The sequence below is a fragment of the Sphaeramia orbicularis genome, chromosome 4, assembly GCF_902148855.1.
Source record: "Sphaeramia orbicularis chromosome 4, fSphaOr1.1, whole genome shotgun sequence".
In the NCBI taxonomy this organism is placed as follows: Eukaryota; Metazoa; Chordata; class Actinopteri; order Kurtiformes; family Apogonidae; genus Sphaeramia; species Sphaeramia orbicularis.
This window is the reverse complement of record NC_043960.1, coordinates 47881220-47905295: the sequence shown is the minus strand read 5'-3', so window position 1 is coordinate 47905295 and position 24076 is coordinate 47881220. Positions and strand designations below refer to the sequence as shown.

General features: G+C 36.9%; 2 protein-coding genes across 3 annotated transcripts in view; one reads left to right on the top strand and one right to left on the bottom strand.

Moving 5' to 3' along the window:
• The window catches only part of LOC115417885 (protein enabled homolog), a 26032-nt gene extending 10028 nt beyond the window's left edge, over nucleotides 1-16004 (top strand). Inside the window, exons 3-4 of one of the 2 annotated variants that reach the window (XM_030132078.1) lie at nucleotides 7455-7604; nucleotides 15763-16004. The gene's annotated coding sequence lies outside the window, so the exon portion shown is untranslated. The remainder of the gene's footprint in view (nucleotides 1-7454; nucleotides 7605-15762) is intronic. The other variant, XM_030132079.1, reaches the window with a different exon arrangement.
• On the bottom strand, nucleotides 11419-24076 carry mydgf (myeloid-derived growth factor). The gene is made up of 6 exons (XM_030132132.1): nucleotides 23835-24076; nucleotides 21815-21865; nucleotides 21645-21706; nucleotides 21244-21325; nucleotides 15437-15509; nucleotides 11419-12413 (listed from the first exon to the last, which is right to left on the bottom strand). The coding sequence occupies exons 1-6, from the start codon at nucleotides 23988-23990 to the stop codon at nucleotides 12334-12336; spliced, it is 504 nt and encodes a 167-aa protein (XP_029987992.1). The 5' UTR covers nucleotides 23991-24076; the 3' UTR covers nucleotides 11419-12333.

Here is a 24076-nt window from a genome sequence, read left to right as displayed (position 1 = left end):
CCAACCCGGCCACTGTCTCCATCTCTTCCAAATGTCAGGAGATGCATAGAAATAGGAGGCAAGGGTAGGAGAGGAAACCAACCAGACTGACATAACAAATCTGAAATCAACAATCTTTCAGTAGCTGGAAGGAGATTTGGTGCATTATCACATTTTACCAGTACCTCAATGTACTGTGTAAATAGTTTTTTCCACTGAGAAATTCTATTGCATTAAATGTTAATGGCTGAGTAAGCCTGAGTCAAAGTTAATGTTCAGAAAAAAAAGCAGGTCTTGGTAGTATTTTCTAAGAATGTTATAGTAAATAGTCATTAGGACAGGGAGTGGTTTGATCTGAGGGTGTTCTGCAGGGTGATTAGAATTAACAAATTACTAAAACGAACAAATAGTGCTTAACCCACAAAGACCCAGAACTGCTTTTGTGCATACTTCCAAATGAATTTTTATCTAAATCTAACCTTTCTTAAGTGATTTATCACCATTTATTATATCATCTGCATTTTGCATTTTTCAGTGTAAATAATGTATTTTCATATATATGTAATTGACTGATTGTATAGATTTTCATAAAAGCTCAGAGTAAATCCAAATGTTGTTATATTAAAAAAGAGGAAAGTTAAGAGAAAGTTACTTTTTCAGCAAAATATATCATTAACTAAACATTATAACAAGTCTCTACATCCACTCTCATTTATCAAACTCTAAGGGTTTTATTGGTGAATCAATGTTGTAGAGGATGACGGTGTTTCCATGTTCACTAGGGAGCCTCTGAATGTCCAAATGGGTCATATCTGATGACAATGAAATGATGATAAACTGCACTTTACACCAATTATTTACATGTATTGATAGGATTAATGGATCAACAGGTTTTAAACATTTTACATCAGTAGATGCTTTTGGTTGCTGGCAGCTCCTTAGGTCCTTATTAGTTAAAGAAGGATTTTGTTCAATAAAATAAAAAAAACAAAAACAAAAAAAAAAACAGTTTTTAACAAAATGAAAACAACATAGAATAAAACAATATAACACAAATGGACAAACGATGTGCCAGACGATATGCCCCCACCCACCCACTCACAGACCTCGATCTGGTACGTGAGCAGGGGTGTGTGAGACAAGTAATTTATAATGTTGTGATGTACACAGTAGTCGCTAGCGCATCCACATGCACAACGATGTCACCCCCCATGTGCTTGTGCCCCCCTGTGAAAGTGTCCGCTTCCCCACAGGGGGCATGCCCCCTGATTGAGAACCACTGGTGTACAAGAATAATATGACTTTACATAGTACCGGATATTTAATAAACAGTGGTTATTCATACATAAAAATCTAATAAAACTACAACTCCTATTAAAATGCAATTAAACGTCAAGCCTGATTGGTTGATTCACTTGAGCCATAATAGATAAAAGTGCACTTTACTTTTTCCATGGATGGACCATTAGTCCTTATGAGGGATGCTGGGTCACTTTATGTTCAATTCAATTCCATTTTATTTATAGAGCCCAATAATACAACAAAGTCGCCTCATGGGGCTTTATAGAAATTGATGAATTGGTAAACAAACAAACAAACAAACAAAACTGTGATTAGGGTGAGGAGGTCCATCCAGACAGGATGTTGCAACAAAAAAAGAGATCTTACATAATATTGTGAATAGATTTGTACAGGGCAATCTCAGTGTGTGAAGGCCAAGGAAAAAACCCACTCTTAAATTTGGGCAATGTTGCATATTAAACATAAGGAGGACTTTGGAAAACTTTCACATTACACAGTCCACCACTGCATCCAGAAACACAACCTGAAATACAGTACTGAAGCTGTATTACACAAGGAGTTTCTGGATCCAAGCTCATATCAGATGGACTGGAGAACAGTGAAATGTACTGTTTTCACATAATTCCGCTAGTTTAAAAAAAAAAAACAGACATCAGATAAAAAAGTCATCTGTGAAGGGACCGTTGATGTGAACACATAAGGCCCAGTCCCATTTTACCCCTTGGCCCTCCCTCTTACCCCTACCCCTTCATTTTGCGCATTCACGTGAAGGGGTCGGGGTGTCATGATTCTCGATGAGTCACAGGGGGAAGGGCTAAGGGGGAGGGCTGTTTGGCCCTCGAAACTGAGATTTTTCAGGAACACACTACAAATAGAAGGGTATGAAAAATATCTCATAATTCTGTTCGAATCAAGATGCAAGATGGAAGTAAACACAGCAAAAAAGTGCAGCAAGTGTGATTTTGGGATTGGGATTGGACCATAGACTGAGTTTTACAGAGATATGTGCTGACATCAAGTCAACATCTTTTCCATGAATTCTGTGGTTATTTCATCAGTACGATGTCAGGCCTCATTCTGCACCATGTCCATCAGTGTGTCTTCATAGTTTTAGTCCTGGTGCTGGACTATCCTGCCTGTCCACATGTCTCCTATTGACAATATGGACATCATGAAGAGGACGGGTAGACAAAGACCACTATGGACTGTAGAACCGCTCATGTCAGGTTAAAAATTTTTGAATGTATTGAAGAGAAATTTACAATTTATAGTGAAGTTGATCAGCAAACAAAATTTCTTTGTCAATCAAATTGAGGCTCAACTGAATCAATAGTTTCAAAATAATGGCTGACTCAAAACTCATCACATGATAAACTAGATTCTGATTCTCCTGCCTCTGTTTTGTGATCAGGGCTGTAAACATGCAGACATAATCAAAGTCAGTTCTAAATCTTCCTGATGTCTGTTCTAGGGTCAAAAGTTCAATGTAAACATGAGCAGATGGTTTATATGTTTATGGTTTCCACGGCGGCATAGATACAGCTGTACTGTCAATGTATGGATTAGAGAAATTCATCTGCTCCGCTTTACCTTGTCCTTGATGCCTAACCCAAGGCCACAGTGTGTTTATTATATCATTTATTTGGAGTTGAACATTTGACAACTGAAAGAGGAACAACAATGGTTTACATTAATGCTCTTATGCACTGAAGTGATTATTTAATCACAGCCAATTCCATAACTCTCACTTTTTTAAGCAAAAGTTTCAAACACTTGTGTGTTTTTAAACATTTTATCTTTTTCTGCTCAGAAAAGCAGTATGTAAATGTAACCTTAAACCCTGGGCAACTGTGACTGAATGACTCATCCACACATTATCAGAACCAGTAGTTTTCAGACATGAGAAGTACTAACTACATCCAAATAATTTTTGCTTCAACAAAGCTTTCAGGCATTTTACTTTTATGTCCTACATTTTGACAGAAATATCTGTAAAGAGAGACTCCTAAGGCTCCTATTTTTATTTAATGCATTTAAGGGGAATTACTGACATTTTATTTCACTCTATTGCACATCTTCACCACAAGACAAATTTTAACCTAAAGGGAGAAAAAATGGTCACTTGATATACCTACATGAGAAATGCAACAAAATGTAAAAATACCACACAGTTACCAAGACAAAAATAACGATGAAAATGTAATAAAAGACAGAAAAGATGCAGCAAGACAAAACAAAATAAAAATGGCGTAACAACAAAAATGATGGAAAAGATTTAACAGGAGAAACATAAAAGACATGACAAGACAAAAACATAAGAATGTGAATGAGCGCAAACAAGATGAAAACACTGTTGAAGACATAATGGCGAAAACATCATAAAAGACATAACAAAACGAAAACATCAAAGATGCAACAAGATGCAGCAAAAGACAAAATAAAAATAGTAAACTAGAAAAGCCCTCGGAGAGCACATACCTCTGGCAAGGCAGATCACCCCGCCCCAATCACGACCAAAATTTAATCCTTTGTTCCTTGGGCCAGTATCAACATTTCCTGAAAATTTAATCAAAATCCTTCAATAACATTTTGAGTTATCTTGCTAACAGACAAAAAAAAAACAAACGACAAACCCGATGAAAACATAACCTCCTTGGTGGAGGTAAAGATGTAACAACATCAACAACAAAACAATGTAAGACATAACTATGCAAACCAAAGATGTGGACTCAAGTCACATGACTTGGACTTGAGTCAGACTTGAGTCATTAATTTGATGACTTTAGACTTGACTTGACAAAATGCTGAAAGACTTGCAACTCAATTTGGACTCGAACACCAATGATTTGTGACTTCACTCGGACTTCAGCCTTACGACTTGAAAAGACTTGATACATTACCCAAAACTTTCAAATAAAAAAGTGTGTCACCTAAACAGTGTACTAATCAAGTCATTTCATACCTCCCTCACTGAGTGATGCAATCCACCTTTGTCTCTCCCTGCCTTCGGTGTGCTTGTGTGACCTGTCAGTAGTAGAGGTGGGAATTGAAAACCAGTTCCAACTTAGATTGGTTCCAGTTGATCAGTTCCATTGAAATTGTACACCTCATGCATTATCAATTCTTCTTAATGATTATCTCATTTCCCAGCACAACGTTTTCTGGTTTTCCCTTCGTCACATTGCGACTAGGTCTGAGCGCACTACGGACCGGGTCCAACCACACCACAGACTGTGAGGCTGTGGAAGACCAGAAAACGAGACGTCCAGAGTAATGTGACCATATGCCACTGTTGTGATTTGTCTGTCACTCACCAGCAGTGGCATCTCCACTGACCAGTCTGGATCATATCACCCTAATATGTTTTAAAATCCTCATTCTTTCAGAATATTTACATTTGTTCATTGAACAGTTCAGGAGAATACGACTGTGTTTCACTCTGTTTGTGTGTCTACAATGGTGTATATGTGTGACATTGTGAAAGATTTGATTTGGAAAATGGTGAAACAAACTCCACTATGACCTGTCCAACTACTTTTTCCCACTCAAAAAAACATTCTGGAATTGATAGGAGAACTGATAAGGAATTGGATTGGTAAGCAGAATCGACAATGCATTGATAGTGATAAAATCCTACCAATTCCCACCCCTAATCAGCACTTTGTTTTTGTACATTTTGTACATGTTTTCAGTTCACTTATTTTATCAAATATGTTTTGACAAATAAAGGCCAATTTAAAAAGTGTATATGATCTGTCATCTAAATGTAATATATTATTACTTTTAAAAAGACTCGAAGGACTTGAAATTCAAAGTTTAGGACTTGGGACTCGACTTGGGACTTGACACTCTTGGCTCGGGACTTGACTCGGGACTTGAGGACAAAGACTAGAGACTTGCTTGTGACTTGCAAAACACTGACTTTGTCCCACCTCTGATGCAAACAATATGTTAACACCATGAAAACACCATAAAAGACTTAAGAAAATGTTACAAAAATGCTGCAACAAGACACAATGAGATCAAAATGATGTAACAACAAAAATTACTTTAGAAACGCAACAAGAGAAAAGTAACACAAAAGACATAAGACAAAAACTTAAAATGAGTGCAAACAAGATGAAAATACTGTAAGATGAAATGAGATAAGATATGACTTTACTGATCCCATCATAAGGAAATTGCAGTGTTTACAGCAGCAAAATGCAGAAAAACAAAGTGCATAGAGACAGGCAGAAACATTCAAGAGTGAAACAGGAAATAATATAAAAAAGAGAAGCTGATATTTATATCACTTGTTCTGTACAAACACACATATTATTTACATATTTATAATATGATAATAATGATATTGATTACAATTGATCAATCAATCAATCAATCAAATTTTATTCATATAATGCCAAATCATAACAAAAGTTATCTCACGATAAAGTGTCATGAGATAACTTTTGAGATAACATTTAGAGCTGGTGTAGATCAGACTCTTAATAATAATAACAAGAACAACAACAAAAAACCTAACAGATGAAATAAGAAGAAAATCATGTAACCAGACAAAAATATCTGACAAAAATCTCTTGTAAAAAACAGGACAAAAAAGGTATGAAAGCTGTAATAAAACTACATAAGCTGAGACTAGAGCACAGAAAAATGATACTGTACATTACATATATTAATGAATTAATATACATAACTTGATGTTTCTTTTTTGGCAGACACAAACAGTTGGTTGAAATGTTGTTTAAGGCCAACATTACAAAGGTTGTACTTTTTCACTTTTAATGCAGTTAGTAAATTGAGTCAGTACTTCTAATTTTACCAGAGTCTTTTCATTTAACACCAGTGTCTGTTTCTTCTACTGAAGGAAAGAATGTCTGGCCTTGTGCCACCTCTGCTAGTTTGTTTTTTGCATCCTTGGTATCTGTACGTGGTGAACGGTGCACACATAATCCAAGTCAGTGTTTGGCAGAGTCAAATCTTGCTCCTGTTTGTATTGCAGAGTTCAAACGTTGAACATAAATATTTGTATTCATAGCAGGTGGTAAACAGTAGTGATATGTGCTTGAGGTTCGACTGATGCTGGAGCTGCCACAGAGACTGAGCCAACTGATGATAAATAAAGAGCTATTGTGTAAATGGAGCCTTTTTAACTCAATGGAACACCACACTAGAGAACAAAGTTTCATTTTTCCCCCATAAGGACACAAAACCGAATGTGTGTGTGAAATAATCACAGCTTTGTTAGAAAATGCTTTAATTACAAGTAGGAAACTCAGTGGGAGTTTCGTGACGCAGCTTGTTGACAAAAAAGGTGAAAAACATGTGTCATCTTGTTTACCAAAATTCTACAATACACTACATTCTGTTGACATAAAATTGTGATGTTCTAGCAGCAGTATAACATCCCCTTCTTCTTGTGTAACAGAAATCAAACTGACTGATGCCAATTTGGGGACAATCAAGATTGCTGATTACTTACTTGGCTTAACATAAGATGAATAAATCCCCTCTGACTCTATATCTCCATAAGCTCACAAAGATCAACGTTCTATACATTCTCATATGTGTTTCTGGATTTAGATGATCCATCCCTGCAAAGCCTTTTCCCTCTAGAAATTATCAAGAAACAATGGAAGTGTTTTATCTCACTGAAACAATTATCCGAAGACAATATATGTTAATTGAGCATGCTAAAACAAGACATTTGAAGACAAATTCTTCATGAGATTTATTTAAATATAAAGTTTTGTTCCATTTGCATGCTGAGAAAGTGGCCTTTTTTCCTACACTGCATAAAAACTGAGTTTAAATTAGGCATGCATTAGTGCTGGTGCTTAAATTATGGTTATTTTGGACAGATATGACAGGGGACATAAAAATGTTCTCGGCCAGGTTCAACGTGGCCCCAGTGGTGACAGTCGCTCAGAATATTTAATGCCCCTACATTCAACATTTCTCCTCTTTTCATATTTACCCTGTAATGGGGCTGTGGGAGGTTCAATCACACTACGACTGGACTGATAAACAGACACAAGAAAAAAGAGAATTGTGACACCATGTCTTTATTCAAACATCCATCACATTTCATCATGAATCAGAATAAATCAGTAAGTACAAAAAGAAAAGCATGTACATAATAAGTAAGGTTTTTATTTCCAATTCTGGGTCAGGATCTGGATCTGGATGTTTCCTGTTGTGGCTGTAAATGGAGACTTATCGATGACAAAGCGACACAAACACATCCCCCGCTGAGTATTTCCTCAACCAAGAGGATCAGTGTCTTCTTGACAGATGAGGGGAACCAAACCCTGGCTAAAAAGGTACGTTGTACTGCATCTCAAAAGCAAATCCAGCTGCAAACATCAAATGAGCAAATCATCAGTCTAAAAGTTGATCCCCAGAACTCATCCGATGGCTGTATGTGTGGATCTGAGAAGGGTGGATCAATATGAGAGTAGATACAGGCAATGCAACATAAGAGAGCAGAAAGGGAGACCGGGGGTGGGGTGGGGGCTCATAATAATGATGTACTACTGAAACCTGCACAATATATCTGCTGATCCATGTGTGGCACCGAACGATGAAAGTTAAGGGCTTCTCTGTGGCTCAGTCTGCTACCAGCCAGCTGTCAGTACAGTGAAGCCTGTACTTGAGGATTTTTAGTCAAGTTCAGAGTAATTGTGAAGTCATTAATATTAGAAAAAGGTCGTGCTGGGATTCCTGTTAGAGGGGTCTGTTTAACGCTAGATCTGCTCTATGCTCCTCTTGAAACTGAATCAGTTACTCTCTCAAAAGAACCATGTTTTGAGGGGTCAAACAGGCTAACCAGCTCAAAACTGCACATGTATCACATGTCTAATAATGTTTCGCTTTACATATCTTAGAGGACTGGTGCATGAATGAAGTTCTTGATAGGAGTCTGTGTAAAGTAAAAAAAAATTACAGCATGAGGACTCACCCGGACAAATTTTGCAGACATGCACAAAAAATAATAATAAAAATTTTTTTGTGTATATATATATATATATATATATATATATATATATATATATATATACACACACACACACACACACGACCAGTCAAAAGTTTAAGAACACCCATCATATTTTTCCAGTTTTGTATTGAAATTCAAGAAGTTCAAGTCCAATGAACAGCTTGAAATGGTACAAAGGTAAGTAGTGAACTGCCAGGGGTAAAAAAAAAAAAAAAAAAAAAGGTAAGGTTAAACAAAACTGAAAAATAATGTACATTTCAGAATTATACAAAAAGGCAAACAAGAAATGGGTTTACAACTTAAAGCAGTTCTGCAGCAATGGAGGTTGATCAAGCCACGAAAGTTGGTGCTACCAATTCCTACAGGTGTCCCGACGTTTCTGAATTCCTTCCAACCCCCTCTGTCTGCATAAAAGTAGTATTGGAACACACTTTGGTACCATACCATTGTGAGCATTATTTGAACAGTATTGCACTGCAGAAAGTAGTGTGTTACTATAAAAATGGCGAGGAAAAGGCAATTAACGATAGAAGAGAGACAGATTATCATAATACTGAAAAATGTAGCTGTTTCCTACAGAGAAATTGCCAAGAAAGTCAAGGTGTCAGTAAGTACAGTTTCCTTCACCATCAAAAGGCACTCAGAAACTGGGGGAAATGCTGACAGGAAGAGGTCTGGCAGACCCAAAGCCACAACAGAATTAGAAGACAAGTTTCTGAGAGCCAACAGCTGTGAAGCGAAGACTTCGAGTTGCAGGTTTGATCAGTCCATAACACCTTATTCCAGTCTTCAGTAGTCCACTGGCGGTGTTTCATGGCCCAGGCAAGCCTCTTTTTCTTATTCTTACGTCTCAGCAGTGGCTTTCTTGCTGTAACTCAACCCATCAAACCTGCAACTGGAAGTCTTCTCTTCAGTTGAAACTGAGACTTGCTTACTGAAACCACTACTGAGCTGTGCTTGAAGCTGTTGTCCTGTGAGTCACCTATCACACAAGCTGTTGACTCTCAGAAACTTGTCATGTGATACTGTTGTGGCTTTGGGTCTGCCAGACCTCTTCCTGTCAGCATTTCCCCCAGTTTCTGAGTGCCCTTTGATGGTGAAGGAAACTGTACTTACTGACACCTTGACTTTCTTGGCAGTTTCTCTGTAGGAAAGACCTACATTTTTCAGTGTTATGATGGTCTGTCTTTCTTCTATCGTTAATTGCCTTTTCCTCGCCATTTTTGTAGTAACACCCTACTTTCTGCAGGACAATACTGTTCAAATAATGCTCACAATGGTATGGTACCAAACTGTGTTCCAACACTACTTTTATGCAGACAGAGGGGGTTGTAAGTAATTAAGAAATGTTGGGACACCTGTAGGAATTGGTAGCACCAACATTCGAGGCTTGATCAACTGCCATTGCTGCAGAACTGCTTTAAGTTGTAAACCCATTTCTTGTTCACCTTTTTGTATAATTCTGAAATGTACATTATTTTTCAGTTTTGTTTAACCTTACCTTTTTTTTTTTTTTTTTTTTTTACCTCTGGCAGTTCACCGCTTACCTTTGTACCATTTCAAGCTGTTCATTGGACTTGAACTTCTTGAATTTCAATACAAAACTGGAAAAATTTGGTGTTCTAGAACTTTTGACCGGTAGAGTGTGTGAGTGTGTGTGTGTGTGTATATATATATATATATATATATATATATATATATATATATATATATAAATATATATATATATATATATATATATATATATATATATATATATAAATATAAAAACTAGCCATAAACAAAACAAAACAAGAAGTCCAGCATTTTATTTTGAAATGGTTGATTTTATGCAATGTTGAGCTGCAGTACATTATTCAAGTCTCCCTAAACCAGAGGTGTGAAACATAGGGTCCACAGTGGGATGAATTTGTGAAATGCAAAACTTACAATTATGATATTAACGATCACTTTGGTCAAACTCATTTTAGTTCAGGTTCCACATACAGACCAGTATAATCTCAAGAGGGTCAGATTGTTTTAGTGTAAAAAAGTAAAACTATATTAAAATATTTACATTACAAACGATCCTTTCACAAAAAATAATGAAATAACATGAAACACCATGTACAACCTGAAATGTCTTAAGAAAAATATGTGCAATTTTAACAATATTACCTGTTACCAAATGTTTTACGTATTTGTAGATCCAGTGATCTGTAAGTTGTAATGTACACATGTAAATGATAAACTGAGGTATAACATTGTTACAATTACACTTATTTTTCTTAAGAAATTTCAGGTTTATGTTATTCACATTTTTAAAGGATGGTTTGAAAATACATATTTTCATCTAACAATTTAACTTTTTTCATTCTAAAACCAAGAGAAAAGTTTGTATTTGTCATTATTTATAAGTTATTTTGATAGTATTTAATAATAATAATGGATTAGATTTATATAGTGTTTTTCTATTAACGCCTTCTCAAAGTGTGTACAATGGATCCATTATTTATTCAGTCTGACATTCTGGTGGTGGTAAACTATGTTTGTAGCCACCACAGCTGCCCTGGGGCAGGCCGATGGAAGCGTGGCTGCCAATATGCTCCAAACTGCCCCTCCGACCACCAAACATTCACACACAATTCATATACCAGTGTGAGTAGCAGCACTGGTGTATGGTGGCAAAGTGGGTCAAGTGTCTTGCCCATGGACACAACAGCACACATGACTAGGTTTCAAACTGCCAACCCTTCAGTTCATGGACGACCAGCTCTACCTCCTGAGCCATGGCCCCAGTTCATGGTCACCGTGGTTTACTAGTCTGATCCACTTGGGATCATATTGGGCTGAATGTGGAACCTGAATTAAAATGAGTTTGATTCCCCTGCCCCAGAGGTTAAACCCAGTTGACTTCAGATGTGGTCAGAGTCATTTCAAGAACTCTGCAGCTGCTGTCAGCATTGTGATTCCGTTGAATGATGTTGTCATGGTGACATTGTGGATCTCAATGTTTCAGCAATAGTTCAGTGATTCACCTTAAAAAGGAGGATAAGGATTCACCTTGAAAGATCATATTTGGTAGACACATGTATGAGGTCCAGAAGTACAAAAAAGCCTCTAGACTAGAGCCTTATCCTAAAGTCAACAGAAGTCTGTTTTTTGCAATTTACAGCTGTTACACAATTGACACGTGAACTGAGATCTACAACATCCAATAGGAGGCCACGAATCCTTAACTGTGGCCCCCCGAATTGTGCAGAAATGCATGGGTGTAACATTACATGTTTTTTTTGCAATAAATTTACATTTAAACTGTAAAAGATATGCTTAAAAAGGCAACAATCCAATTGTATCTTGATACTGTGCTGTTGTCAAGCGGTTATCTACTTTATTACAAGTATTGCTTCTGGCCTGAAACACAAAACAAAAAGAGTTTGTGATGAGTGATCGGGGGAGGATCAAATGTGGAGCTTAACAGTTATGTGGAACAGATGAAGATAAACAGACAGAGAGATGAAGGCAGACAGCAAGGCCATCATCAGTGGCTCAAAGAACACAAGACTGAGGAAAATGGAACTGTTTATGTGTATATGATGACGATATAAGGGATTACTCAATTTCCTCTCAGGATTACACAAGAGGGATAAATCCTGCTCTACTCCAAATGTGTTATCTATACCCTACAAACCCCCAAACACCAATCCTCTATGCATTCACTTATAGCTCCAGCTCTGCTCTGTGTAAATCTTAAAGCTTTAGAGACTAAGAAACAGCTATGGAGGCACTTAATGTCATGACAGGATTTTAACAAGCACATTTTAAAGGGAAACTCTTGACAAGCAATACCTTTTTGTACCATTTTCACACATAAATCGTTTGTAGTAAAACCAGGTAATTAATGTAATGAAACAGTGCTGCCAAGACATAAGCCCTATTCAACAGTATTGTCCCACTGATTCGTCACTCAAGAGGAAGTCTCCTAAATCCATCTTTCACTGACTTCAGAGTTGAAGCTCTGAACTCGCCCTCCATCCAACAGCACGACCGAAGTCAAGTCGGACTCTAGCTGCTCAGAGCTCATCGTGCCGTGTCCGTCCAATGACTGTGAGCTTTGAAAGTTGAGCGCTGAACTTTCCATCCGTGTGGGTTACTAGAAATCAAGGGGAAAAATAAAATACTGTCAGAGACCAAAACAGAAATGACCCCATATGGCCCCTGCACCTGAAACCAACATTCTGGGAGCTGCAAGTCCAGTCACATCTGCAGTGGTTGTTGGCAAGGAAAGTACTGGCAGCAGGATATTAGATCTGCAGATAGACATGTGCTGATGTGCACCATCCACCATTTAGAAAAGTAATTAGGGCTGCGTATCACCACTGACTTCCTGAATCGATTCAACATCAATTCAATTAGGGATGTTTCAGTTACAACAGTAATGTGACTTTGATAGGAAAGACATTTTCATATTGTTAATTTTAATCTAGTGCATTAAAATATTCATGTTACATGAATCACTGACATCAGCAGTTATATGAATGTACCCACAAATTAAAAGACAATTAATGACCACACAGATTATTTACAAGCTCTAGCATCTAAACTTCTTTGATTAACCATGTCATTAACTCCACAAATGCCAACTAACCTTTTCCTCAGTGAAGAAATGATTAAAGCTCGATTCTGTTTTTTTAAATTTTCTTAATCAATAATGGATCATTCAAAGATTAGGGCTATACCATTTGGTGGAAAAACTCATATTATTGTTATTATTGTGGACAACATTAAAATTAATGATTGTAGTATTGTAAAAGTTGAGTCTTCATGTTTGCTTATCAGGGTCAATGTCCAGATTATCACCATACAGAGCACAGCATCATGTATTTTTGGGCACTGGTTGAGTTTATTGAAGTACATTTAACTGGTCTCTTTTCATGTTCTTTCATACGGAATGTACTTTATTTAATCGAACTGCAGGCTTTTGCAATTATATGATTACAAATGTTGACATCACAGCTGTAATTTAAGTTTGATTAATTGAGCAGCACTAATGAACATAAATTTTAATCAGAAAATAGATTTTTTTTAAAGCCAGTCCTAAAAGTAATAGCTACTCCAATTTTGTCAATAATGCCACAGATGAGTTTTATATCTGAATTTGTTTTCATTTATAGCTGCTGTTCACATCAATTTAAGGGCTGACTGATGATTTGCATGTGTTTATGTTCAGTTTGCTTTGGAGTCTGGGAGCTGGCTGTGTTTTACATTAGCAGACTGCATTTCTCCACTAATAGAAGCTGGTGATGCTGCAGTAGAGGAGCAGGACAAACGTAGTGAAGAACTTGAGAGTGAATGTTAGGACCTTTGTGGAAAACCTGAACCAAGTTCTCTACCTAGAAATCTATGTACAGGAAATGGAGTTTGTCATTATCAATATACAACCAGTTCCCCGCACAAAACAGATCCCAGTATACACATCATAGAAGCCCATAGGAAAACACATTAAATATAAAAACTGACCAACTACTTGGTGCTGATTGGATGCTTGACAAATCAACAGTGGCTCTGACAGTGGCTACATACAGTTCTGTGCAAAAGTCCTGATCCAACATTAGGTTTGTTGGTACATTGTAGTTCTAATGTCCACACATTTCTCAGTGTCTGTATTAGATCCAATCAAGAAATATGTAAAGTACGTACAGCAGGAAAAACTAAAGTTTAGGAAACATCTTCAATAAACCACAGTGGTGGTATTTAGTGTGACCTCCCACCCAACATGTCATGCCTTTTGTTCAGACAATATGAGATTTATGGCATTAATCTACTGATGCTTTATACCAAGTTGCATTCAACATGTCAGATGTTTCTGTTTGTACTGCTATGACTTTAAATCTTACAATCCATTTAGTTCAGCTTTTTTGGTCTTTTAAGGCTGTGCACATATTTCCTGTATTTTCTTATCTGAAGAAAAGACAATGAGAAATAAGTATGCATGCTAATTTTGACATGGGTTTCCTTTATACAAGCCAATTGTGTTCATAAATGATGCACGTGATAAGGTTTGGCTTGTAGTATGGCATTATTGATCTATTTAACTCAAGGTAACTGTAGTCTGTGTTTTGATGATCAGTGGAATCCAGCTTTTCATTTATTTAAATAGTCATTTTGACTTTATGTTCAGTTTAATTGTTATCCTGGTTCTTCTTGTCATATTTTCTTGAATACCAATTCAGGATTGTTTATTTGAAGGAATTGAAAATGATCAGTACGGTGTTCACTTATCCTTGATAACCAAGCAAATAGACTGTAATATTGTCTTTAATAATCACTGAATGACTGAAAATCTGGAAATTGTGCATCTCTACAGGGAACTCATGGTCTATGGGCCGATTCATAAGCAGTCACCAGCTCTAATCAACCGTGGCCTTGTAAGTTCCACTATATCTTCATCTTTACTACAGTTTTGTTAACTGGAGAATATTATCTCACCTTCTCCTCTCCAGACTACTGCAAAGTCAACATTTCGTGCAGATTGAGGAAGTGTTAAAGCTGCAGCAATTCCTGACTTGGCCTGTAGGTTGCTACATATCTACATGCCCTGGTCCAATCTAGTACTGTTCTAATAGTTGTTGCAAATCACTATGTATAGAGATGTACAATGACTGTATAGCTCCTCCTTGTGGAGAATCTGCCACAAAAGTAAATATGAGTTTGTGAGGAGGGGGAGAAGGTGACATGAGACTTCATTAAAGCAGCTTGTATCTAAAGGAAGTTAATTAGGTTCTGTAGTTATGGAGTGTGTCCCTAGAAATCACGACTGGGAAATGGGATTATCCTTAAAGTCTGTGACAGTGGCTGAGTTTGGAGTGTATAACCCTCTGTACTGTAACGTCTAATCTGCTAAAAAGTCACAGTAAACTGCTGTTCAGTGTGACTTGTCAAATCCTGCTAATCACAGTTTGGAACTGAGGCCCCAGCAGGGAATTGTGTAGAGAGTGAATAACAAGAAATAATGCTACAGGGACAAACTGCAACCCACTCACAGCTGGAGCATGTTCTTAAAACGCAAATCAGCTAGGCGCTCACCATGTGACAGAGGAGACGCAGGTGGAGGGCACCAGAGTTTGACATGACAAGCAGGTGATTGAACACAAGGAAATACAATCAATTTCTCACCTGTTGAGTCGCCTACAGTAAATTCCTCTGGCTTTAGAGGCATGTCACTCTGTCCTCCTGATGCTGACTGTGACTGGAGATGCATACGACAATGATGAAGAAGGAGAAGGAGAAAGGGAGGATGTAAAAAATGGAATGAAGAGCAAGAGAGAAAAAAAAAACAGTGTGAGAGGTGGCACAAGTATGAGTATCATCACAACAGATGGGGCTGGTGAAGTAAAAGGGATGAGACGACAAGGTCAAGGAGATGCTCTGCAGGTGTGTGAGGTTATTTTAGTCCTGTCATTTAGTGAAGTTTTTCTCTGAGTGTTTGGCTTCTGTTTCAGGGCACGGAGCCAAAGCAGGAGGAGGGAAAGATGTGTATGCCACTAACCACTGAGTGCCAGGTCTCGTCCTTGCCAAGGGGAAAGAGACACATCAAGATGTGATTCACTTCACAGATGAACCACATCAGACCTCCACTAAATGACTGAACTCAGAGTCCAGACATCAACCTCTGATACACACATCATGAGCCCAGCCCAAATAAGTTTGACTTTTAGAATGAATAAAATTTCCTGTTACTTGATTTCTGTCTGTGTTTGTTTGCCAAAGTGATCTCTCAACCCAGTCTTTACAGAGCAGCAGATCTATAAATGTACTGGGGCATGCGGTCCATGTAAAGGTTTCCATGGAGACAATGTGCTTTATTTCATTTTATTCAGGACTTTATGGTCAGGCACAACCTGTACTGCCTAGTGCCTCAGACAATTAAAACAGGAGGTTAGTACTGATCATGTGAGTCATCTAATGTCTGGACAATATGGCCAAATAAACCTAGAAAAACAAAACTTGTGGAATATCCTAAAGCAGATACATTATTCACTATAATCCTGATAACCATGGCTTATGAAAATAGCTACTTCAAGTATTTTTGTTTTTGTAAATGGTCTTGCCCCTTTTCTTATTCACATGTTAAAAAAATTACACTTAATCTTTGTGATCTTGATGAAGGAATCCACATTAACCCATAAAGACCCAGGGCCACTTTGGTGGCAGCTCCCAAATGATTTTTTTCCCCTCTATTACCCAAGTAATTTACCACCACTTATTATCATATTATCCTCTGCATTTTACATTTTTCTGTGAAAATCAGGTGGTTTCTTATATTTAATTCAGTTATGTAAATCTTCAGATCAATGCTGTAGAAGATGACAGTGTTTCCATGTTCATTACAGAGCCTCTGAATGTCCAAATGGGTCATGACTGATGAACATGAAAAGATGACAAACAGCATTTTACCTGAATTACTTAAATGTAATGATAGGATTAGTGGATCAATGGGTATTAAACATTTTACATCAGTAGATGCTTTTGGTTGCCAGCGGCTGTTTGGGTCTTTGAGGGTTAATTTGGTGTCTTATTTCATAAAATATTAACTTAAGGCTGGTGATATTTTGCATATTTCTTACTGTCAACATAGACCATGATAAGCTTTAAAAGTTACAGCAGGAGGTGCAGACCAGAAGAAAAAAACTGAAAATACACGCCATTCTGCTGTAGCCCTCTGTTCTTTGTCCAAATCAAAAGGCTAGATACAGTATAAAGATAAATGATCTCACATGTTTTCACATCACTATGTGAAAGTGAAGCCAAAATACACTAGAGACAAAAACATTAGGACACATCACACTGACATGTCGTAGGATTTACCATTCCTGCTGATCTGAAGTTTTATTAATCTGTCAGTTGTCATAACATAAGGATCACAATCACCATACTCTATATCTGAATGTATTTTATGTTATTACTTTTCTCTGTAATATTGTATAAACTCGGACAATCCACACTTTCCTGGATCTCTTTCCATTCTGCTGTTGACTTCAAGCCCTCCATCTGAATTTAATATCACCAGAGTCACATGGTCACTAACAACCTGTTCAATGTGAGTTGATACTTTTGTCCATATAGTGAATAATCGTTACAGATGCTGCCGACCGAAATCAAATACAGCTATCAGTCACTATTCAAGCCCACTTCCTGTCTGAAAACACCTACTGCATGATCAGACAAAACCTTGCATCTTGAGATAGATTTTCTAAAGATCGTAACCGGCATAAAAGGAGGTGTAGGATTCACTTGAATTACAATACACTGAAAAGAAGGAATTTTTTTCATTTTTGCCCAGTGACCCCAAAAACTGTAGTGTACTGAAGCTTTAAGCCAAAATGAGTTAATTAAAATAACTAAATATAAAACAAAAAATCTAGAATTGATAAAAGACACTAAACAGTTCCTATAGAGCACAGTAGTTTCATTGCTTGGGAATAAACTGTATTTGTTAGGTTTAGTGGTTTTTCTGCAGTGGAAAGACTTTTTTAGATTATTTATGGCAGCAGAGGGTGTATGTGCAATTAGCCCAAAATAAGCTACAGTAACTGAGGTTCACCATAATGCAGTAAAAAGTAGGGGTGTAAGAAAGTATCGCTTCTGAAATATATTGCGATATTTCATTTCACAATAGTGTATCAATATTTAAAAGTACTGTATTGATATTTTAGGTATTTATTCAAATGCAGATATTGTGGAGGTTCACTTTTGTTTTTGTTTTTCAGTTTTGTTTATATTTTATTTATTATTATTTAACACTTTTATTAAATAATGTTATTTCCTTTGTTGGGATTTCACAAAAACATTGTTATGTTAGTTATAAAGTAATAGAATGTGAACATTTGAGCAGGATCTTAAACTGTAATGTCCATAAAATATTATTTAAGTTTTAACACAGGATAGTCTTGTGATATAGCATTAGATCCTGTTCTGATCAAATAAAAATGTGTTTAGTATTTGTGCATATTTCTGGTGTAATTCAATTTTTCCAGGAAATAATCTTTTAAAAAAAGAAACAAAACCAATAAAAAATTGCCTTTTTAACAGTATCATTATATATATCATGATATATTTTATTGAGATCCTAGTATTGTGATTTGAATCGTACCAACAGATTCTTGCCAATACACACCCCTAGTAAAAAGTTATCCCAGTACACCAGTATGATTCACCGGGGACAATGGTGATCTGATGCACAGTGAAATATGCAAAATCTGCCTATGCCATTGTTTATCAGCAGAACAAACTTATTGTTGGTTGTGATTATTTTAAGGGATTTATTGACATTGATCAAAAAATCAAATATATCACCTAAGTTATCCTTTAAGCCTTACTGTAGCCTTTTTTTATTCTGTTGTAAAAGTAAGTCATGTTATCCACAGGAGAAGCCCCACAATGGCAAAACACCAAACTGTGTCATCAGATGTGAAGCGGCTTTTGTTGTTTCTTTGTTGTCTTTGGAACAATTGTCACTGTGTTTGCTTTGAACTTTTTTCCATCTCACACTGGGTTTTCTAAAAGCCAAAGCACCTGCAGGACAGGGAGAAGCATTGTTTCAAATTTTAGCCCTTAGCCTGGCAAATATATCACTGGTGCATCGGTCGATGGCGTATTATTTGCCTGTTAAGCAAAAATGCTCATCAGCTGCGTTTTTTTTGCTTTGATTTTCCTGATGCTTGTGCAGACTCTGTAGAATCTGCCCTCTTTAATTATTTTTAGATCTAAAACTTTAATCTCGGCACTGACAGAGGGCCTAAAACATAAAGGTAATTCTGGGGAAAGAGTTCAACTATAGTTTGTCTTTGTTAGGCAGAGAAGTCCGCGAGCACCACAATTTATCACTCAGTGGGAGAAAAGCTGAGGAGCAGAAAAAGTATAAAGGTCTATCATAGGTTACATGCATTATACGGTAGCTATATTCTGCAGGTAAAAGTACATGCTGCTCTCAAACAAATTCTATCGCAGTCTACAAATGCCCTTTTAACATTGAAATCTAGTGTTTGTGGTACTCTGGTAGGAAAAAATACAGCATTTAATAATGATATATCTTCCTGAGACCCAGCAATGCAACAAGGACAAAAGTTTGACAGTTTTACTTTAAAAATGCTGTCCATTGCAAAGGACATTCCATTAAAAAATAAATAAATAAATGGAAAAAAAAACAACATATCTGAGAAAACTGTTGTATTATGCAGTTTCCAATCATGACAATTGTTTAATGTAAAACAAAAGCTAAAATCTTCACTTTCCTGGGTCTCAGGAGGATATCAGCTGTACATTGGTATTGGATAATGTCGGCCTTGTTGACCAACAACTATCAACATAGTATGACATTTCAATAACTGTGGCCAGAAATTCCTTAAAAGTCAATGTTTGAGCTTGAAATTCAGGAGATAATAATAATAATAATAATAATAATAATAATAATAACTAGAAGCACTCGGAGAGCGCAGACCTCCGCCAAGGCTGATCAGTGGCCCCCCCTGTGGGCCCCCCCCCACGCCAAGGAGGTTATGTTTTTGCCAGGGTTTGTTTGTTTGTTTGTCTGTCTGTCTGTTTGTCTGTCCGTTAGTGTGCAACATAACTCAAAAGTTATGGACAGATTTTGATGAAATTTTTGGGGTTTGTTGGAAATGGGCCCCCCCACCCCTGATCACCACCAAAATGTAATCATTTCTTCCTTATCCCATTTCCAACAAACCCTGAAAATTTCATCAAAATCTGTCCATAACTTTTTGAGTTATGTTGCACACTAACGGACAGACAAACAAACAAACAAACAAACAAACCCTGGCAAAAACATAACCTCCTTGGCGGAGGTAATAATAATAATAATAATAATGATAATAATAATAATAATAATAATAATAATAATAATAATAATAATGATAATAATAATAATAATAATAATAACTAGAAGCACTCGGAGAGCGCAGACCTCCGCCAAGGCTGATCAGTGGCCCCCCCCCGTGGGCCCCCCCACCCCCAATCACCACCAAAATTTAATCATTTCTTCCTTATCCCATTTCCAACAAACCCTGAAAATTTCATCCAAATCTGTCCATAACTTTTTGAGTTATGTTGCACACTAACGATCAGTGGCCCCCCCCGTGGGCCCCCCCCCCCCCCGATCACCACCAAAATTTAATCATTTCTTCCTTATCCCATTTCCAACAAACCCTGAAAATTTCATCCAAATCTGTCCATAACTTTTTGAGTTATGTTGCACACTAACGGACAGACAAACAAACAAACAGACAAACAAACAAACAAACCCTGGCAAAAACATAACCTCCTTGGCAGAGGTAATAATGATAATAATAATAATGGATTAGATTTCTATGGCGCTTTTCAAGGCACCCGAAGTGCTTTATTAACTTCAGTCCATACTTGGACGTGACAAGGCACCTCAAGAATGATACAGCCTGATATAAAGCAGAAAGAAGAAGATGAAGTCTGTTACACTGTCTCCAAACATGACAGAGCAACATGGATATATACAACTCATTTTAACTTAGAGAAAACACAGTGATTGTCACTGTTCTGTGGTTTGAACACTAATGGAAACATAATTGGGACAATTATTTTGCATATCACCAAGCAGACTCTCCTAAATCCCCTTTAATCTTACAGAAATAATCTATATTTAAATTAACAACAAACATCAGTTCCACAATAACATGAGCTATATGACTGAAGAAAAATCATTTGTAAACAATTAATAATCCAGCAGTAGAGTATCAAATGATCATGATCGAAGGCTGTAGGTCTTATCATGATTTCCAAAGCTGCAGTGCTGCCTTTGTTTAGTGCTGTACTGTATGTGAACTAAGTGCACACAGTCATAGAGCTTAGTTTACAATAAATACACTCCACAAAACAGGACAGGCAACAGCCCCTATAAAAACTGGGAAAATGTTGTGTCTTTTAATACTTACATATGCATTGGCATATTCAATTTTGGTTCCCTTTAGTTCAGCTTTGAACTGAGTGAAAAACAGGTAAGATCTCCCCTGGGGCCTGGCAGAAAAGGACAATAAATATGCATTATCAGTGTCAGGTCATTTGTATACATCTCCTTATTATGTCAGACCTAGTGTTGTGGTGACATTAGAAACTCTGTTTGTTACACGTCTCTTTTCATCTTTTTTGTGACGGTCAGGATTCATTAAAGTCAAACAATAAGAGAAAACAGGTTCAGACAGATGGACTATCCATGACTTGACAGTCATTTGGGTCACTGAGCTGAAGTCCACTTTTCAGACAGCTCGGTATACTTGGAATATTTATTTATATATGTATATTTCATATTTGTCTGTTTGTGTGAGTTACAACTTACCTCCACACAGAGCAGGAAAACAGTCTGTCATCGTCACTCAGACCCACACTCATCAACCATTGCTGTTCAGCAAAAACACAAACGAATATTGAAACCACTGAATCTGCTTTGACTGAATATTAACTACAAATATGAAGGACAGACAGACAGACACACTGACAGGCACTCACCTCGTTGGTTCCTCCTTGAGAAGCGTACGTGAATGAGCATTCATACTCCCACTGTAATGAAAGTGTTAATATGATGTAGTATTGATCATTAATTCATTAGTAATCTGTTTCAGTCTATTGACTTCTTCAGACTTGTAATTAATACCTTCTGTTACAACACTAATTTATATGTTGGGTCATCTGTGAGATTTGTCTGAAAGCTTTGGGAGAAGTTTAGACAACGCTGGTGGTTGGTTACTAAACTTAAATCAGTCAAAGTTGGGACAATATGTTAAATCAAAACTAAAACTAAAAACAATTATTATTTAATGATCTTTAGTCTGGAGTGCACTGCATCAATTTCCTCCAAAATAAAAAGCCCTGTATACTGATTAGTCTGAGCACAGTCCATGTTTCAGCTTAGTGATGGTCCATCCCAGATGCCTCAGAATCCAGAGTTCCTTCTGAATACAGTAAACAGAAGGCTTTCTTTGGACACAGGCTTGCATACTTTACCCTTACATACTGAAGCAGCTTAATTATCAGCCCTAAATTGCCCCCATTCTAACTTTGCTGCTGGGCTGAATACCAGGAATGAAATGAATAATTGAAGATGATGAGACAAAACATAAAATATGTTGTTCTTAATACTGTCTAAAATAAAATACAGTTCACTGATGTTAAAGTACATTTTAACACCACTGCCTTAATTTTTAATTTGCCATCTTGTAATTTGGTTTTGTAATTGAAACATTTTCCCTGGCACTAGTCTGTGTACAGAGCTTTAATTAATTCTCTGTCCACATGGATACACACAAAATCTCATTTTTTTTGCAACCTAAAATGGCATTTACATGTAGATGACAGACCCAAACAGAGAAAAATATCAATTTTGCTAAATATCTGCATTATTATGGACAAGGCAAAAGACCTCAGTCTAAAAACAGGCAAAAACAGATCTTAATTTTCTGTCCATCCATTACCGAGGGGGTTTAAGTACTTTTAAGCCAGAAAATAAAAGATTTTTTTCAATCACACATTTAAAAGTGCTCATAATACTCTGCAAAATGAAGTATCATTCATCTTTCTACCATGAACAGTTGTGAAAGGGCAAACAAAAACGTAGCAACAAACATCCACATCCAACTATAAACTGAAAGGTAGGAATGGATGGATTAAGATGTTTTTTTAGAGACTTTCCACAAATCTTTATTTGACATGTTTAGAAGCTAACAGGTACTTGGTTTGATCAAATGTATGACGTGGAACTCTCCATTTAATACTTGTACTGTAATTTTGTAAGAATGTATTATATATGATAAATACTAATGGAGAAAAATATTTGTAAAAGTGAGACAATGGTTCCTTTGTGGACTCTGTATGTTTGCACCATTTCGCCCTTTAGTCTTTACTATTAAAATGAGTGACAGCTGTGCTTTTCCTGCTGCCACCAGTCACCAAATGCTTTGTAAGGGGCTTTTGTTATGGACATTTGTTATATTGTCAATTTATACACCAATGTGGTAACTCACAGAGAAAACACTGAAAGTATTTTATGGTGCAGTGATAAAGGTATTTGATTAGTAATATTCCTCGCGTAAAGACATCATGTTAGATGTTACTTTAGGAGTAAACCAGAGGCGGTTTGTATCTCTCGGCCAATGAATGGAGCCGTTGTTCTAACAGCGACGTGTCAGCGGCTCACAGGCTGTGGCGACATCACTCTGCGACAAGTGAGTGGCGGAATGTAGTTTTTCCAGTTTTTGGCTCCTTAAATTAAAATTATTTAAAGAGTGCAGTCGTTAAGACTGAGTGAAGTGCTGGAAAAAAAAATATAGTAATACAACAAAGTTCACAACAGGTGTCAATTTATTGTTATTTCTCTGTATGCTATGCAAGACTTATCAAGGCAGTAGGTTTATTCATCTTATATTGTCATTTGTAAACTAAACCGTCTTTTATTTTCATTTAACTATATATCCATGTTCCGTTATAAACTCTCTCTAATTGTGTAAAACATCTTATTCACACAAGCACTTACAATGCCCTCGGAGAAAGTGTGCACCACTCCTCCCGGTTTAACGTTAAACTCCACCGTCTTGGTCCGCTCCGCAGAAGCTTCAGCCGGGCCACATGTCAACGCCACCACAAGCAAAAGCGATAAATTCACTGCACAGAACATTTCTAAACTTGTCATCTCTTCCCTGTCGGATGAATGGTGGTATGAACTAGCAGTACCGCCGGGGCTACCACAGAGGTTTCCTGTCGACGGAGAAAGTCGTC